At 42.0% G+C, this 20,315-nt stretch overlaps 1 protein-coding gene across 3 annotated transcripts in view; it reads left to right on the forward strand.

Annotated features, from left to right (window-relative positions):
• The window catches only part of xpot (exportin, tRNA (nuclear export receptor for tRNAs)), a 60,372-nt gene that overhangs the window by 4,505 nt on the left and 35,552 nt on the right, over positions 1-20,315 (forward strand). For all 3 annotated transcript variants that reach the window (XM_084330796.1, XM_084330798.1, XM_084330797.1), the window contains exons 2-8: positions 1,597-1,753; positions 7,710-7,792; positions 8,002-8,058; positions 8,191-8,260; positions 8,797-9,015; positions 14,006-14,190; positions 19,703-19,871. In XM_084330796.1, coding sequence (XP_084186922.1) covers positions 1,664-1,753; positions 7,710-7,792; positions 8,002-8,058; positions 8,191-8,260; positions 8,797-9,015; positions 14,006-14,190; positions 19,703-19,871 — 873 coding nt within the window. In that variant the 5' untranslated portion in view covers positions 1,597-1,663. The remainder of the gene's footprint in view (positions 1-1,596; positions 1,754-7,709; positions 7,793-8,001; positions 8,059-8,190; positions 8,261-8,796; positions 9,016-14,005; positions 14,191-19,702; positions 19,872-20,315) is intronic.

Genomic DNA, 20,315 nt, shown 5'->3' on the forward strand with positions numbered 1-20,315 from the left:
TGTGCCTTTACACATATGTTGGATTATGTAATTGGTTTGTCATGACAAACCAATAAAAAAATCGCGATTTACCCGGTGGCTACAACAACACAGTGACTATATGCATCATTGTTTACAATGAACGGTGGGGCTAATCTAAAGGACTGAATACGGACGCGTTAAACGGCAATACATTAATTTAATATAACAGTCCGGTTCTGTGTTTGTTTGTGTCTGTAGATTGTTGGTGAACAACTAACTTTAGGTTAGTTTAACGCGTCTGTGTCCAGTCCTTTAGATTAGCCCCACCGTTCATTGTAAACAATGATGCATGTAGTCAGTCACTGTGTGTTGTTGTAGCCACCGGGTAAATCGCAATTTTTTTCCAATTACATAATCCAACATATGTGTAAAGGCACAACATATTCCAGTTAACGGTATATTTTTTTTAATGATTCGTTACGGCGCAATCAATACTTCCATTTGTATAAATTGCGTTCGGGACCTCCATGTTTTGGGGGTATTCATCAGAAAAATTGGATCCGGGATTCGGCTCCCATCAGTCGGGCAAGAACTGCGGGTTTTCAGCCTCTCTCCTCTCTCCTGGAGCTTAATATTCCTGCCTCTGAGGAGCGCGTCGCGGCTCATGCGCATGCGCGCGCTCGGCCAATCAGAGAAACGCGGAAGGGCATGTTGGTTGCTGAAAGTGTTCATGCGCCCCTGTTACGTGTATTATCATACTCTTTTAGACTCTTTTTGTACTCTGGTATGTCATAAATGTCTAAATGTAACAGTATTGTCTACCTGTATGTCATGCATGTGTCATATATGTTATGATGAATTGAAAATGGGGGACCCTGATGTAAACAAGACGAAAGTCTTTCTCTGGTCTGCATCCCCTTAACAATTGTGTGTATTGAGCCGTACTGTACCCATTCTGCAATCTGTTAATACAATTTTCAATCAATCAAAGGATATCGTGAGACTGTCAGTGTTGTTTCAACAGCAGTACAAACTCATATATACAATATCTACTGTATATTTGTATATCTTGTATGTCATAAATGTCCGCATGTAACAGTACTGTATATCTGTGTCGTGTATGTCATAAATGTCTGGATGTAAGTAACAGTACTGTATATCTATGTCATAAATGTTATGATGAATTGAAAATGGGGGACCCTGATGTAAACAAGACGAAAGTCTCTGGTCTGCATCCCCTTAACAATTGTGTGTATTGAGCCGTACTGTATTGTACCCATTCTGCGATCTGTTAATAAAATGTTCAATCAATTATGAGACCATGAGCATCTAATGTCAGTTAATCGCATTGCTGCTTAGTGAGTCAGCGAAAGCCTTGATAACTTATTCTGCTGTAATTTAACTACACTTACTTTCTACTACTACACTGTGAACTGGATGTGCAATACTCATACTGTTACTCTGTCACATGCCTTATTTTTCTACTTTATTTAGAACATTCTTTATTTTTAGCATTCTTATGATTTTCTGTGAAGGGTGGACTAGCAAAGTAAGATCTTCATTTGTATGGTGTATCTGTTTAACTGCGCATATGACAAAATACATCTCTTGAATCTTTCATGTTTGTTTCGGTAGATGTTTGTAATCCGCTTGATGGTAGCAGAGAGGAGTGAACCTGTTGTGGAGACAAGCTAACCCACGAATGGCCTGCCAGTCTGCCGTTGCAATCATCATGGACGAGCAGGCCCTGCTAGGACTGAACCCCAACGCTGATGCCCGATACAGGCAGCGGGTGAGTCTCTTATCTCCCTCTTATGCCTATGCCTCTCTCTTTCAGTCTGTGGTAGATCTTCTGAGAATTATATCCTTTCTCTTTTTCTGCTGCCGCTTTTAGATAAAGTACTTAATCATCAAGCAGGGATGCATCAATAACACTTTTTGACTTTTAATTCAGATTTTAAGGGCGTTTTCACACCTAGCTCGTTTGGAGCTGTTCCGAAACCTGAAGCGTTGACCCCCTATTTCGGTTCAGTTGGACATATGTGAACACAGCAATCCCATTCTGTTGCGGAACAAAACAAGCGGGCCGAGACCACCTAGAGAGGGTGGTCTCAGCGCACTTCCAACCAAACCCGACGCGACTCGTACGCTGTGAGAATGCAATCGACTTAACAAACCGACACAACTCACTTGCCGTAGCATATGAATGAATGTGGATGAGAGCCGTGATGTAAGTGGTTCTATACGGCTGTGGGGGTGCTGGAGACATGATCGAATAGACTTGTATCCGCCTGAATCTCCTGAACACGGCGTGAGCCATTCCTAATCGATCAGAACTAAATCGGCAGCGAAAAAGCCCATTTTAAAGCACATTCCCCATGCACATGCGCAGATTGCCCACGGAGTCTGGACGACGTGAGATGACGCACGAATGAATGTGGACTGTTCCATCAGAGGGGGGAGCTTCGGTGGCCAGTGTCCTTTCAGCCGAACAGGATAATGAAAAAATTATCCTACTAAATGGCCAGACGCGTCTTATGGCGACATCTACAATTACCTCATTGAGTCTCCAGGTAGACTAATGTTTATATTTATATGTTTATATTTATATGTTTAAGTGCAGCGGTCTGTAGCTCACCACCTCTGATTAGGCTTGGGCGGTATCATTTTTTTCACACCGTCATACCTTGCTGATGTAATACCCCGGTATACGGTATATGACGGTATGACTTTCATTTTCATCAGCGGGGGTGGGGGGGGGGGGCAACCCGTGTTACCAAGTAAACAAATCACGTCGTTAGCTCTCAGAATGGTAGCCAGAAGCCTGCAGCATCTAGTGCTACTATCGACGTTAGCATGTAGCCTAGCCATGGCAGACTATATGATTCCTTAAGGCCTCGAAATTGCCTGGGTTTTGGTCATATGCTCCCGAAATGCTCCCGCTGTTTGGCTACTTCTATGTGCAGTGAAAACTACTCGAATGCTTTATAACCTAGTCATTGATTTAGTTCAGGGTAATCTAATATTAGCCGCGGAGCTAACGCTAGCTAACGTGAGCTAACGCTAGTTAATCAAGCTCACAGAGGGAGAAACAGCTGAGGTACAAATACAATAACAAAGCGGGTGGGGGCTGTTGTGTAAACCTTGTACTCTTTAGTTCACATATAATAAGAGACGGATTATTTGCTTGCTCCACCAGTGCACCACAACAACACACACCAACTCGCGTCACAACGCTTTACGGTATTTTCACAGCACTGTCGCAACATTACCGTAAAACGTGAACACCGTTGTGATACACTCGCTCCACTAGTGAGGACTGGTCTCGCCCTCTGCTGGCGCGTGTGTGCACTACACAACTCCATTTCACTGTAATAGAAACTGAAGCACATCTGTGATTTTGACGCCGGTATTGATTTTCAATACTGTCGGGATTTCTAAATACCCTGGTATACCGTAATACCGTCATACCGCCCAAGCCTACCTCTGATGGAACAGTCCACATTCATTCGTGCGTCATCTCGCATCGTCCAGACTCCGTGGGCAATATGTGCATGGGGAATAGGTGCTTTAAAATGGGCTTTTTCGCTGCCGATTTAGTTCTGATCGATTAGGAATGACTCACGCCATGTTCAGGAGATTCAGGCGGATACAAGTCTATTCGATCATGTCTCCAGCACCCCCACAGCCGTATAGAACCACTTACATCACGGCTCTCATCCACATTCATTCATATGCTCACCCCGCTCTCCCCTCCCCGATTTCAATGTGACGCGGAGATTCAGGGTTAGAGGGGGGGGGGGGGGGGCACACCCCAAAATCTGACCAATGAGTGACTGTTTGCTCGCGCGTGCGTTTGTTTTGGTCCGCTGTTAACACAGCCGTGTGAACACAAACGAACTAAGGGACAAGTGCAACATTGTATCATTATAGTCCCTGTCTCCCTGAATCGGAACAAAGCAAACGAACTACAGGTGTGAAAACACCCTAAGTTTCAGCCGATACATAGTGCCGATCTGATCCACATGCTTTTACTGAAAAATATATGGGATCATTAGTAAAAAATTATCAAGATCAATTGTTCCAATGCTAGAGAGATGTGACATCTTTCTTTGTGGCAAAAATGCAGAGAATCAAGTTGTATGGCTGTTGGTATTGAATTTTATTATTGGGATTCTCGGATACTGTTACCTGGATACCTGGTTTAGCCTTCTATTATTAAAGGAAAACTCCAACATTTTGGGAAATTAGCTTATTTGGCATCTACCCTGGAGTTAGACAAGAAGATACATACCCTTTTTCTTCTCTGTGCATGCAGTAGGAGTAGGAAGACACGCACCGTTAGCCTAGCTTAGCGTCAGTCACTGGAAGTAGGTTCCTCCATTAGCCGAGTTCCAAACGTCTTTCTACTCCTACTGCATGCAGAGAAGAAAAAGGTATGCATCTTCTTGTCTAACTCCAGGGTTCCCAAAATGTTGGAGTATTAAGATACATACCTTTTTCGTCTCTGTGCATGCAGTAGGAGTAAGTCGTGCACCGTTAGCCTAGCTTAGCGTCATTCACTGGAAGTAGGTTCCTCCATTAGCCTAGTTCCCAACGTCTTCCTACTCCTACTGCATGCACAGAGAAGAAAAAGGTATGTATCTTCTTGTCTAACTCCAGTGTAGATGGCAAATGAGCTAATTTCCCAAAATGTTGGAGTTTTCCCTTTAAGTTAATTGATTTGTTGTATTTTCTGGAGGTGCGTGCGTATGCTGCCTGATATCTAATATTGGTGTTGTTGTATCGTATGTTGTTGTATCGGTGCATCCCTGTCATTGGGGAGCTTCAGGAAGTGTTTTTCTCAAAAGTATTTTCAAACATATGGTAGATATATCAGCTATAATTGGTAAGTAACCCTAGATTCAAAGGCCTTATGTAATGCTCTCCCCCGTATTCCATTTTCAGTGAACTTGCTACATGAGAGCAGTGTGCGATTTTTTTAATTAGCTGAACCCCTGTCACTTTGAGCTATGCGTATCACAGACAGATTGGAATGACTTAATGCCTGATAAAACATTTAAATTTATGGTTGAATTTCACAGCATTGCTGCATTTCAGGTTTTTTAAGATTAAGGCGAGACACCCCAGGTGAATAGGCAAATATAATTTTTTTTGTTGATTTTGAGATTTTGTTATATTTGGCTTCCTAAACATGTCTTCTATGAAACTAGTGACAATAAAACGTCAATAACACACATTTAGTTGTTTATTTTACTTCATTTTGCGTTATTTCATCCATAAATGTGCACACAATACAGAACTTTGAAGGCGTTTTTTACCCAAAAATCAGTTTTAAGAGTATTTCCTCATACTCTGAGCCAGAAATCTCCACTTCAGTAGCACTCATATACACCAAACCTTCCAGTTCTATTCATATCTATGTTCTGAAGGTATTTACAGAAGGGTTTGTTTATCGCATTCATACCCTGATTTATATCACATTCTATTCCTAAAAACATGGCGAAATATGGATATATTTTACCATAAAAATGGAATGAATGAAAACTTTATTTAACAGATTGCAGAATGGGTACAATACAGTACGGCTCAATACACACAATTGTTAAGGGGATGCAGACCTGAGAAAGACGTTTGTCTTGTTTACATCAGGTCCCCCATTTTCAATTCATATAGAATGGAGTATTTTCTGATTTATGGAGTGATACAAAGAGATATCCAAAATCCCCTCTGTAATAACCTTTGGCTCTAATATGTCAACAAAATGAAACTATAATTTTGAAACTGGCTTTATCCAATGTTCAGATTTCTGTCCTGGAATTATATGCAAATTAGTGCATATTTAAGTAGATCATGCCTTATTTGCATATTTAAACATACAATTTCAGAAAACTTGTAATACAAAAAAGTCTTGTCTTAACACTTTCCCTGCCAAGGACGCCTAAACTCGTCATTCCCCGCCATGCTAATTCTGCCAATGACGCCGTAACACGTCATTGAGATCAATATTTCAAAATATCTGTGATATTTCTCCCCCGGAGACTTGAGATCTACTGTTGATCCCCTCTCAACTCTCCAGCGGTTCAAGAGCGCCATCTGGTGGCCGATCGGCGGATTGCCCAAACCGGAAACCGGAAACCGAAGCTGGTGCTCATTCCAATTCGGTCCGATCACTCGCGAATAGTCCCGGGACACGAGCTAGAATCAAACCTCGGATCGTTTTCCGCCGGGGTGCGGTTCGTTTTGAAATTTAACTCTTGTCCGCAAACCAAACAACCGCACCTTGGTCCACCTGTTCGAGGTGGTCTCGGTCTGCTTCCATGTCAGAATCAGAAACGTCTTTATTGCCAAGTAGTAATTTGGTTTAATTTGGTTATTTTTGGTGCGACAGTAACGGACAGACAATTATGGTAGAATAAAAAGGTGGAATAAAATGGAATATAAACTAAATGAACATAGAAGCACAATAGAATATAATTATAAAAATGGGATTAGGCCAGGGCTGTACAACTGCACGATGTGGTCAGGTATACACACTAATTAGAATAAAAATAACAATAGTGTTGAATATTTACAGGATGGAATATTTAGCAGTAATGTGCAAGAAGTATGAACAGTGAGGTATGAAGAGTTGTGATTGTATCTACAAATATATAGTCCAGTGGTGTGTATTAATGTAACGATCAGTTCCCTGGTGTACCCTGGTTCCTTATGAGGTGTGAAAGCAATCGGTTATCATTTCCGCTGGTAGGGAGTTTGAAATGGCCAGGTTAATGTTGTGACACTAAACAAATACCTTGCATGCATTATTCGGTCGCGGGTGACATTAGTCTAGAGCGTATATTTAGTCACCAACAGTGAATTGAAAAATGGGGAGTATTTCGTAACATTTCAAGCACAGGAGAGAGTAGTGTGAATGGCCGAAAAAAGATCCGCGAATGCGAGCTACCCACCATACGGGTATATTCTCAGCCACCCGAACCACAAACTGTTTTGAGTTCATGCCGTCTGTGCAGGCGGTACTGCAGTCTCGGGTCCACCTCCAAGAGAACACTGAACAGCTACATCCACCGGGCAAACAGACTACTGACGGATATACCTGAATTATTATCACATGATGAGCATACACACAAAAGCACCTAAAGTGACTTACTCACCACACAAGCACACTTATTAAACCCACACATTGCTGCTACTTTTTTTTACAGTTTTTCTGAATATATGTAGGCCTACATTTAAAAAAAGTGGTGACAATAAAATAATCTGAATCTGCAAGTCTAAGTGGAAAACTTCACATATGTTTGTATGATAATAATGATGATTAATGATGTCAAACTAAAGGCTGACCCTCATGATCACATGGTTTTGTTTAGAGTATTATCCATTTGTCAATTGGCAATGTGAAGCATAACCCGTCCCTAACCAAAAAGAACTGCAACAAAAAAGTTAAAAATTTAGGTGCGAAGGCACTGAATTATACTTCTACGAAGGCTGCTGCGGCTCCTTTCTCCATGTCTGCTAGCTAGACCATCATACCTGCACGTTGTTTGCGTTGCCCCGGCGCACGGAATTCTTTTTGGTCCAGCTGCATGTAGGCCTTGCCGCCGGTAGGCTCCTTGGCTTTGGGCGCTAGCGCCGCCACCCTCTGCCTCGGTCTAGAGATTCAGCAGGCAGGCTGTTTTTATTCTCCTGTCCTTGTCTCTCATCTCGCTTTGTCTGACTCTTTGTGTCCCTTGTGTTGTCCTCAGGCCATGGTATACTTTGAGCAGCTGAAGGCGTCTCAGGATGCCTGGGAAGTCTGCGCGGAGGCCCTGGTTAAAGGGATTTACAAGTACGTGTCGGTTCATTCATACCTCATCAGTATCGACCTCTAAACACAATTGGATTCAAAATGACATCTTTGAATTTGACTACACAAAGACATCAGAGATTAAATTTGTGGTTGAAGTGTTTATGCAAATAAACATACAGTAATTATTTGTTTATATAGTATCTATGATGTAATGTGTCAGTCTTATATTGGACTGTTCGTTGTTTCAGTGACGACCATGTGAAGTTCTTTTGCTTCCAAGTCCTGGAGCATCAGATCAAGTACAGGTAAGAAGTTCAATACACTTTAAGAATTATACATATTTCTTCTTCTTCTTCTTCACGAAGAAGAAATTAGACCCTTACAGCGATGCACATTATCGAAAGATAAATTATGGATTTACGTTTGCTCTGTTCCAGACATGCTGGACTTAGTGCCGTTCAACAGCAGCTAATCAGAGAGACCTTGATGAAATGGCTCCAGTGTCAGGTTGGTGTACATTTTATACACTTGACAGTTCTAGATATAGTCCAGTCTGTACGTTAATGTTGAATTATTGAGATGTCTTTGTTTGTACACACAGTTAACCTACTTAAAGATGCAGGATTTAAGACTCTTTGAAATGGTATCATGAATTGGGTTGAATTATTAGACTAATAACGTTCCTCCGTGAACTCTCCACCATGGAACACTGCTTTGCAGCGCGGCAACGCTTTCAAGATCTAGTGTTTAGGTCACACGCCCGGCTGCTACTTGACCATCCTAACTCTCTGGCAGCGGGGTGGAGCTTGGGATTGTGCAACTTAAGTGTAGATTGGTTGTTTAGAATGCATGCTTTATCGTTGTTCCGAAGTGAAACTTGTGTTTTAAGATGATTCACCAACTGGCAACAATGTATGAAACGACATGCTCGAACAAACATACACGTTCGGATAAGACTTGTTTCCTGAAAAATGTCATCCTGCTTTTAAGTATAATCAATAACCTCCTATTTGCAATGTCATCATATCTCCTCTGACCACCAGCTGATGAATGCTCAGCCAGAGAAGCCCTTCATCAGGAACAAGGCGGCCCAGGTGTTTGCCCTGACCTTCGTCATGGAGTACCTGACCTTCTGGCCCAAGTTCTTCTTTGACATCCTGTCGCTGGTGGGGCTGAACCCCCACGGTGTGGACGTCTACCTCCGCACGCTCATGGCCATCGACGCCGAGGTGGTGGACCGGGACACCCTCCACTCCGCCGAGGCAAGACGACCGCTCTCCCTCTCTGCCCTCCCTGCTCCTTGCTCACCATGTCCGCCTTAGGCTGGAGAACATGCTTACAAAGTTGCTGCTGTAATTGCTGTGGACCAGGTGTTAACTAATGTCATGCACCTGGTTTGCTGTCAAGGTCACCTTTTGTTTATATAGCACATTTAAAACCAACCGTTGCACCAAAGTGCTTCACAGTACAAAGAGACATGCATATTTAAAATACGATATAAAATGCACAAATAAATACACTAAATAGTCACAACAAGACCAGGGATGTATGGCTTAACAAGCCTCAAAAAGCCAATGAAAACAAGCTAGTTTTCAGCCATGACTTAACACTTTGGATGCCACGCCTCCCCGTCTCAACCTCATTGCGTGCCACCACCCACTTCAATGATAGCGCTCTCATATTTGCGAATGCATAAACTACATCTTAAATTATGGCTATGTGTCTAATCTGGCCGTCGCTTATCAATGACTTGTTTGCAGTCAACATTGTCTAAACGGATTGTTTTTTAATCTGTTCATTTCCGTTTTATACCATTTTGAAAAACGCTAGTTTCTTGAAACTTCCAGAAGATTTCAGAAGATTCTGTGATAAACGCCCTTTACTGTAATACACAAAACATGTAATTTTTCGGCCTATTTATGAATCGTTTTCAAATAAACGCTAGATTATCGATAGTATATGTGTATTTATGCACGCTATAGAAGCGGGCTGAAAAATCGAATATCTTATTTCCTGATCGCACACACGCACATAGGGCCCACCATGATATCTCTGTGAAAAAAGCTCTGATTATCCTAAGACTGGTAAAATTAGGCCTGCCGCGATAAGCAATAAATCGATTAATTGCTGCGATAATTAAAATGAATGCAATGATTTTGACGGGCGCGATTAATTGCTATTTGCGCGTTTGTTTTAATGAGGCGGAACCAGTGCCGCTTGTCAGTCACTGTCCGTGTTGGGAGGCGGGTCGCTGACGTTACTAGAGTACAGCACGGGAGCCCCGTGGGGCAACGCCACAGCTTAACTACATTTCTCAATAGTGTGGCTCCTTTTAACCAAGTAGCATTATTTGTAGTGTAACGTTAGCTATTTTTAGACCCAAGTAGTTACTCGCTACTGCCCGGAGAAACTGGACTGCTAAATAAAGATGAAAGATAGAGCTTTGATTCTCATTCCATGCTAACAACATTAGCTAACAAACGAAATACAACGTATAGCATAGCTACAAGTACAACACAGAATAACGTTAATACAATTACATGCATCATTGTTTACAATGAACGGGTGGGGCTGGTCAAAGGACTGGACACGGGGACAAGTTAAACACGAATTAATTTATTATAACACACCGGTAGTTTCGAGTCGTGCTGCAGTGCCTACGCACCACAGCTATTCTATTATATACTGCTTTGACGCTTCCTCCTCATCGTTGATTGCCTGTAGTAGCTGCATCTAACGTTAGTAGCTAACGTTAAAACTAACCTAAAGTTAGTTGTTCACCAACAATCTCAACATTTGTTATTAGCTCAAAAACAACCGGACGAGACATGTTGTCGGCTCATATGTTCTGCTTAGGATAATCGCAACAACAACAATACTTCCGGTCCGGTCGGTGGGCTTCAAAATAAAAGTCTAAAACCGGAAAAGACGGAGCGGTGGGCTTCAAAATAAAAGTTTTGGGAAATAAATTTCTCAAAAAAAATTCTCTAACCGGTCGCAATAATATCGCTTATCGCGATATTTTCGGGGGCAATTAATCGCCCAGCAAAATGTGTTATCGTGGCAGGCCTAGGTAAAATAGATTCCTTACCTCAGATCAGATGTTCTCCAAAAAGATTATTCCAATTCCTGATTGCCATTCCAAATATCGATAGTGTTTATTGATCCAACGCTGGGTGGTCGAAACACCGATTCCACGCTGTTCTGATGGTCCAGAATGAATCCGATCGTCTTGGGTGACTTGTCTGAGAAGTAAAATGAGGAAGCAGGATTCCCCCCCCCCCCCCCCCCCCCCCATGCTTTTCATTCAGTCTAATCCAATGGGCTGCAGTACCACAGGGAGAGATGATAGGGGGCGGTATTTTCCCAATGGAGCTCAGAGAGAGTTCCAGTGGTAACGGGAGGCTAGATTGATGAAATATGAATGTAAATCGCTAATAAAAAAAACGATTAAAAACTAGATTTCCCAGGGCGGTCCCCGGAGCGGCTGGATTCGCTCACAGCTCCGGAGTTGTCACCAGCTTGGCTGGCCGTTCACACTAATACAATTGGCAGTATTAGAGGGTGGGAGAAGCTGGCGGGGTGGGTCCGGGTCGTTGTAAACAGCGACTCCTACAGTTCGGTCGGGGCGCCTGCTAAGCGCGGATAGGACCTGAGTGGGATAGTGTGATCCTTCCACACGCTACGCCCTCTCAGTGAGAATCCGCGCTGCCAGGTGAAAAGAAGCGGTTGATTGGCTGGACGTGTGTCGGAGGAAGCACGTGGTAGCCTCCACTCTCCCAGACCGACTGTGGAGGGTAAGTGCGCAGCGACCAGGAAGGGGATTGGGAATTGGCATAACGACTAACATTGGGATGGGAGAAAATCGGAGGAAAAAGGAGGGGGAAAAAGATAAATAAAAAAATAAACTAGATTTCCCGTCCGTGGCACTCAACGGTCGGCATGAAATAACGAGAATTCTCGTCCGTGGCACTCAAAGTGTTAAAGATCTCTAGGGTCTGGGGCTCTGGGCAGACCGGATTTGTAGTGGCAGACTATTCCACAACTCGGGGGCAGCCACCGCAAAACCTTGGTCGCCATTACTCTTTAGCCTAGACCATGGGACATCTAAAAGAGTACCACATCCTCATCCTAAATCAATCCCGAAGCGAACAGGAAGCCACTAGTCAATGCTAATTCCCTAAAGCAGTGTACACTGACTTCACCATCAACTAGCTAGTTAGCAAAAATGTTCTATCGATAAAGGGAAGTGGAACATGGAACAGCCTTCTGGTCCGCCTGTATTTTAATACCAACCGGTTCATGCTTCCGCGTTTTAGTATGAATATGTGAATGAAAAAGTTTAACGTTGCTACACCCTGAACAATACATATAGGACATTGAATGGGCCATAATAATGGCAATTTAGCAATAGAATTTAAAAAGTTATAGCCCTGCAAAGAAGGGGAACTTCTCCATAGACAAATAGAGATGGCGAGGGATGGTAAATTATGAATTTAACCCATGGCGATCAAAGTGTTAATAACCGGGTCAAGGTCGCTCAGCGGCACTGCATATATTCCCTAGTCTGTGAAATCGAGAATGTGCAATACCGGCCAGATCCTCTTAGGGGCGCCATCGCTCCACTGCAGTATGCCCTGTGGAGTTTCATAGTACCCGGATCCTGAACCAGCATCCTGTACCGTGGATTATGTTTCGAATCGCAGATTTCACCATGGAATAAGGGGATTTATCATCAGCCAATGGACATATCGATCTACCAGATGCCGATCAATAACGGGGAAATGCTCGGGGGTATCCCACTGGCTCACGGTAAGATCTTTTTCACCTAAATTACAGCCGGATCAGAGCTTGCTATGAGACGCAACCAGCCGGTTAGCGAATGTGGCTAGTTACACGGACACTGTTAATGGTAATCAATAATACTAAACGACATCCCCCCCCCCCCCCCCCCTTTCATGCATACATGCTTTTGGACAGCCCCGATCATATGCAGTTTGAGTTATTTCTTTAGCATATCGCTGCTGTCGGGACAAAACCTCATAACTCCAAAAACCCAACTTTTCAGCAGATGAAAAAAATGAACACAGATTTGAGGGTGAATAGAGTTAGGAGGTTTAGACAGATGATCGGTTTAATGCTTTCCCATTGTTTAAACTTTGTAAAACCCACACACACATATGGAGGATGATCTACGGAGTTGATTTATATAATAAAAAAAAAAATAAAAAAATGGAGTTATGAGGTTTTGGCCCGACAGCAGCGATATGTAAAACGGAAATGCCGTTGAATATAACGTTAGCAGCTATTAGCCCTATAACTAGCTTTCCAGAAAATATGAGACAAAACCCGCTATAATGCTCATATTCACGGCGCTATAAAATGACAACCTATTGATGCATTTCTTTTTCTTTAAGCCATTTTGAAGGGACGGTTTATGAACTCAATTGACAATGAGAATGGACAGATAGCAATACTATAAAGTATAGATATAGCTGTACTAAAAGACACCGGTCTGTTGACAAACGCTGGTCCTCAACCACTATATTAGACGCATCCCAGCGGTCGTCAATGTGTTAAGGGATTGTACCACCCTGTCCACCTTTAGGGGCCAACTCAGGAAATGGCTGTTACAGCCAAATATGCACTCATTAGGGATGTTGGTGATGTTGTACTGACTGAATGTCTTGTTAGTGTGGTCATGTTAGTGATGTCAGTTTTTATGAATGAACGTTGTAAGGTCCGTTTTGTGTTTGTTATGTTAGGACTACGGGTGAAAATGAGCCCTGTGCTATTCCCGGCATATTTACGTCCCCATCATGCTGTGATGTTATGCATACTCATGTAAATTATGTTCATTCATTTGCATTGTCCTTAATAAACTAATCTTAAATATTTAGCTCGGTAACGCGCCAACGTGGAAAATGTCTGTTCTAACAAAGCCAACGATTAGAGCGGTGATAATTTCATAACAAAAAGCAAATGCAAAAACTACAGTAGATCCGGAGGTGCAGATCAGTTAGTTCGGAGTTGGATATAGCGGTTCTTAACTAGCTTACTAGCAGATCCTGCTGCTGTTTATAGTGGAATGTGGGACATACAGACATCCTCATGCTCTCGGGTCTATTGTGTAAAAGTAATAATGTTAAATTTAATATTAGTCCAATATTGATCTGCGGAGTACAGTGAATTCGTACTATGTGTGACGAGACTGCCTGTCTTCCTGACTAATCCTGGTCCTGGTCCTTCTAGGAGACCCGCAGGAACAGCCTGATCAAAGACTCCATGCGGGAGCAGTGCATCCCTAGCCTGGTGGAGTCCTGGTTCCAGATCCTGCAGGCCTACCAGCAGTCCCACCCGGAGCTCACCTGCCAGTGTCTGGAGGTGGTGGGGGCCTACGTGTCCTGGATCGACCTCAACCTCATCGCCAACGACCGGTCAGTGAGACGCACACCCATTTTAACATGTGATTTAGTCTCTTATTGAGTCATACAATCTTATTTTCTTCAAGAGGAACAAATCTGCCAGCTGGGTGAGATTATTTCACTTGTCCGAAGACAAATTGAGCCGCTTTCAGGGATTTTCACCAAACAAGCAAAAATGATCTTCTAGTGGCCCACTTGGTTTTCAAGATATTCTCCAGATATATATTTATTTCTTTATTTCAAGTAGTTCAGTTGGATTATTGGAAGTAAAATGCTCTCATCCTTATCAGCAGTTGTTTTTCACTTGGTTGAGCAAATGAGTCAACAATTGTTTCAGCATCAGCCATGCATTTGAGGAATATTGGCAATATTTTGTAGATGGAAATATGCAGTCTTTGTAATATCGTCAAAATGTCTTCCAAAAGAAAGAATAGGATAAAATGGGACAGAGATTTCTAATACAAGGGTTTTGTGACATTTTGGAACCAGCTAGGTTCCACAAGAGTGAGATCACAGAATTAGTTTCTAATCCGCTTTGGACAGAGAACTGGCATTTCAGTTTTTTCAACATTTAAAAGGAAGACGTTGGATGACGTTTGATTTCTAGAAAACATTCTTCCAGCTTCACCAGCTGATGACAGCATCAGGGCTTAATGGAGATGTAAAGCTGCGTATCATCTGCTTAGAAACGGGAACCTAGTTTGTAACGATTGATTCATGTACCAAGAGGCAACATGGAGAAAATAATAGGATCAAGCACAAACCCCTGTGGCACACCTTAACTGACCCACATGTGGTCTGATGAACAGTTGTTGTGCAAAACAAAGTGAGATCTGTCAGATGAGTATGATCTAAACCAGGAGAGACAGAAGTGTCGATATAACATTCTAGGCAATCTAATAGAATAGGGCTGTACCGAATGCTTCGATCATAATGTTGACATTCAAATTCTAAATCAACATTCAAATTTGTAATTTTTAATAAAAAACAAACAATCTGTTTAAACCAATGGGGGTTTGGCTACACTAATATTATAATATTATACATAAGAGTATAAGACGTCACCATCACTTTCATACCAACCGTGCCCTTATTGGATTGTTGATGAAACTGATGAGCTATATTCAGAAAGTTGATTTAATAAAAGAAAAATACTAATTTAATCAGATTAATCACTTTATTAAAATTGAGGATTTAGTTTAAAAAAGAAAATAATAATAATAATATATATATATATTTTTTGAAGTAAATTTGTTTTTTTATAGACATTCGAAGCTTCGTTCGAATACTTCAATCGAAGCTTCGAATGTTAAAAAATGACATTCGGTACAGCCCTATAATAGAATGCGGTGATCAATCATGTTCGACACTTGAGGTCTAGAGGCAGCACTGATATTGAAACGGAGCCAGAGTCTGAAGCGAGTAGTAAATCATTTACCACTTCTGTCAGAGCGGTGTCTGCACTGCGGAATGTTCTGAAGCCGGATGGATGAGGCTCACGCAGATTATTGAATGTTCTGAAGCTGCATGGATGAGGCTCACACAGATTATTGAATGTTCTGAAGCCGCATGGATGAGGCTCACAGATTATTGAATGTTCTGAAGCCGCATGGATGAGGCTCACACAGATTATTGAATGTTCTGAAGCCGCATTGATGAGGCTCACACAGATTATTGAATGTTCTGAAGCCGCATGGATGAGGCTCACGCAGATTATTGAATGTTCTGAAGCCGCATGGATGAGGCTCACGCAGATTATTGAATGTTCTGAAGCCGCATGGATGAGGCTCACGCAGATTATTGGACGAGAGACTATCTGTGAGTTGCTGAGCCGCTGCTTTTTCCAAAAAAGATGCAGCACAAATCCAGCGCTAAGAGCTGTTATTATCAGATTTGATTAATTAACCAGGCAGGTAAATTAACCCATTCAGTGCCAACCATGAGTATAGTCGGGTTAACTCGCCATCGCTTGCGTGCCAATCACGAGTATAGTCGGGTTTTAATCGTTATTTCTTTTATTAGCGATATCTATTCATTTTTCATCCATCCAGCCTGACGTTATCATTGGGAATGGGTCTGAGCTCGCAAAGGGCAAATACCGCCGCCTATCGTCTCCCGGATGGTATTGCACATCATTGGATTGGATTGGCTGGGACTGTGCATCAAAGAAATAAGTCCAGTCCAGGTTTTACTTCTCGGGCATGCAGCTGGATACTATTGCATTGAGTCCCCCCACTGGGAGCATCGTGGATTATGTGTTTTGGACTATAACGTTGGATCAATGGACGCAATCGATATTTGGAATGGTGATCAGGAATTGGATTAATCTTTTTGCATGACATCAGATGTGAGGTAAGGCCTTTATGTTACGAATCTTGGGGTAATCAGATGTTCCTTTCTCCGCCATCGGAGCGTGTGTGTGAGGCATACAAAAAAATTGTTTGTTTCCTGTTGGTTGTCAGTTAAGGCCAGAGTAGGTAGGGAATTTTTTATTTTTTTTTATCTTCCCACGGCGACTATGGATAGGGAATTTATTTATTTAATTAAAATGTTCACGACAACATGGATGCATGTACTCTGCCAGCATGTTTAATATCCATAATACTAAAGGTTTGACTAAGATTTTTATGAAATTTTATATAATTTTTTTTTTTTTTTTTAATATATATATTTTTAAACTCATAAAATAAATTGGGTCGCACCTAAATCGGCACGGTCGGTCGGCAACCGGAACCGAACCATTATTTTTGTTATGCCTGAGGTTTGCGCCAACCAAAGTACGGAGAAGCGATTTTTTAGACCCCGCTTCTCTTCGTACATGAGGACACATATACTATCGATAATCTAGCGTTTATTTGAAAACGATTCATAAATCAGCCGAAAAATTACCTGTTTTGTGTATTCCACTAAAGGGCGATTATTGTGTCTTTTTCTGGAATTACTAGAAATCTCAAACTATACTCGTATTCAAAACGGTATAAAACGGAAATGTACAGATGAAAAAACATAAAACAATCCGTTTCGTACATGTTGACTGCAAGCAAGTCATTGATAAGCGACGGGTGTATTAGACCCATAGCCATAATTTAAGATATAGTTTAAGCATTTGCAAATATCCCCGTCCTCCCATTGACTAAAGCGCTGGCATACAAGCCCTAATTTGGTCAAAAAGGGGGAGCGTGGCTCTGAATGAGTTAAGAACAAATTTGTATTTACAGTGACGGCCTGGCGAGAGGACAAAAAGGCCACTCGAAGGGTAACTGGGAAAGGGAACAAAAAAATTAAATGGAAAAGAGACAGACGATACATATTCATTATTCACAAGTAAGGGACATAATTAAAACACACATCAAACAAACAACAAAATTAAATGACAAGGTATGTAATACATGAAGATGAGGTTGTTGGGGTCTTGCTGGGATGTGTGTCAGAAAGAGTTAAAAACTATATGGTTGGTAAAATGTGATACCAGTTGCCTGGTCCCTTTCCAGTTTGGGTGCAAGCCATCCGTTTTATACAAATCATACTCGGTCCAAAAATAACACAAGGGATTTGCACATTCTTGTCCAACAGGCTTATTAATGCATTTGGATATATGCCCTATAACTGTTTTCCTTTTATTGCTGCTTTGTTTGGTTCTGACCTGGGGGGATAACTCGCAGCTGGATAGCTTTCAAAGAACACATAATTATGACTGTTTTGCATGACTTGTCAAATAAATTAAACATGGGCATTGGTTGTTGCCAGACGCATTGTAGCTTTACCAAACCATGATTTGTCATTGTGAACGGCACTAGACATTATTTAGAATGGGATGGTAAAGGCCTACATGTAGCGTATGACGTATATATATATATATATATAACAGGGATGTATATGCACAATGTATAGTATGTTTTTTTTAATTTCCATGTCAGTTATTAATGTGTTTGTATGAGTCTCTTACATGTTTTGTATGTTGCTACAAAAACGAAAAAGGCGAATCTTGGATGTTGGATACTATGCTGTGAAAAGATACACTGTGAATAATGGAAAGATTTGTACAAAAATATCAATAAAAAAAAAAAAAAAAATGGGATGGTAAATGGACTGTATTAATATAGTGCTTTTATCCAAAGTGCTTTACAAGGCTATGCCTCACACACTCACCCATTCACTCACACAGTCACACATTGATGGCGGAGGCACGCTACCAAGAGGAGCCGGAATTGACTCGAGAACCTTCAGATTACCAGACGACCGACCACTCTACCTTACACTTACTTCTTGAAATAACCAATTATTCCCACCCGGCACGATGAAGCACTTTCCGTGCACATAAACGTCAGAAAAGGGATAGATTGGATGAATAAAGTATTTCTATTCTATTCTGAGGGAAATTTGGCACTACAAATCGCTCACAGTAAACGGTAAACATTTAGGTAAACAAAAAGCCACGAATAAAAATAAGCCTAAGAATAAAATATGGTCCGGGACCGGGATATACATATCCTATGTTACATTCTAATATAAAATATACAGTAAAAATATACAGTAAGTGTAAAATTTTACTATGTCGGTCTAAAAGTAAAAGTCCAGGAAGATAGTCCTGTCACCCTGTGCTCAGTGATGCAGTGAGGCAGAGGCACAGTGATGCATTATAAAGTCTGATGGCTATTGGAATGAAGGACTTCCTGTGCCATTCAGTGCTACATCTTGGGAGTCTTAAGTCTAGCACTGAACGTGCTCCTTCTGTCCTAGCACTGAACGTGCCCAGTCCTACATGAGATGATGGAATGAGGCAATGCATGACCCAACGTGATACAATCTATGCATGATGGCATCAGGTCTCAGCCACGTGCTTCTCAGTTGCCCAAAGGGAAACGTTCTTTTACGTGTGAGGGAAATATTATCATGTCATTATAGATCTGTGTTGAAATACATATTCTATCTCTGATAGCCTTGACTAGTTTAATATGACCAACTCCGATTTGATCCATGTTTGTAATGTAGTTATTCACGATTGATAATGGAACGCTCCGACCATAAATGGTAAATAATTGAAGTACGTCAGAGGAACACAGCCCAGGGCAGAAGCCAATCACAGCCCTGCTCTGTCCAAGTCAGCTTGCGTTGTTTTGACGCACAGTTACATTTCTGGCCAGCTGCATGTAAGCGTCCGCGGTAGGCACAACATTTGCAACCACTTTGATGTCTGAATATGAATTAGGCATAAGTCACAATAAAGAGCCCAGCCAGCCATTTAAACCACATCAATTCTCAATGCATTTCCTTCTTATTTCTAATCACTTCTTATCAAATGTCATCCCTTGCAAAGGAACTAGTGCAGTTGAGATGTAAAGTAGATACATAATTGACCCCGCCCCTATTTTCTTGATTCAGATCCTCCTTCTGATTGGAGGATCAAGAAAAGAGGGCCGGGTTTGAGATGGGAGGATCAAGAAAAGAGGGCGGGGGTTTGCGATGGGAGGATCAAGAAAAGATGGCGGGTGTTTGAGATGGCTCAATTGTGATCTCTCTACAGGTTTGTGAACCTGCTCCTGAGTCAGATGTCTGTGAAGGAGCTGAGAGAGGAGGCGTGCGACTGCCTCTTTGAGATCATCAACAAGGGGATGGATCCCGTGGATAAAACCAAGCTGGTGGAGTCGCTGTGCCAAGTGCTGCAGTCAGCCGGGTTCTTCAACGTGGAACAGGTATTGTACTCTTTTAGGTATTAACTAGGGATGTCCGATATTATTAATTAAACAAAAATTGTAACCTTTATTTACCCAGGCAAGCAAGTAAGAATAAATTCTTATTTTATTTATTGTCAAAAGTATGCATAATGTTGTTAATTCCACGACAAGAGATATGTAATGTTAGGGCGGCTATGTGGTGCAGTGGGCAAGGCGCTCACCACCAATGCTGGAGACGCTGGGTTCGAGCCCAGCTCTCCGCATTGCTATCAGCTTGGTACAATTGGCAGTATTAGGGGGTGGGAAGCTGATGGGTGGGGATCGGACGTTGTGGAGAGTCTCCTACAGGTCGGTTGGTGCGCCTGCGCAGCAGAATCAGGAAGTGACGGGGGCGGCGTGCCCTCCAAACGCAGACCCTCGACGCTGAGAGATTGCGCTGTGCAGGTGAAAAGATGCGACTGC

Source organism: Notolepis coatsorum (genome assembly GCF_963971535.1).
Source record: "Notolepis coatsorum genome assembly, chromosome: 15".
Classification (NCBI taxonomy): domain Eukaryota; kingdom Metazoa; phylum Chordata; class Actinopteri; order Aulopiformes; family Paralepididae; genus Notolepis; species Notolepis coatsorum.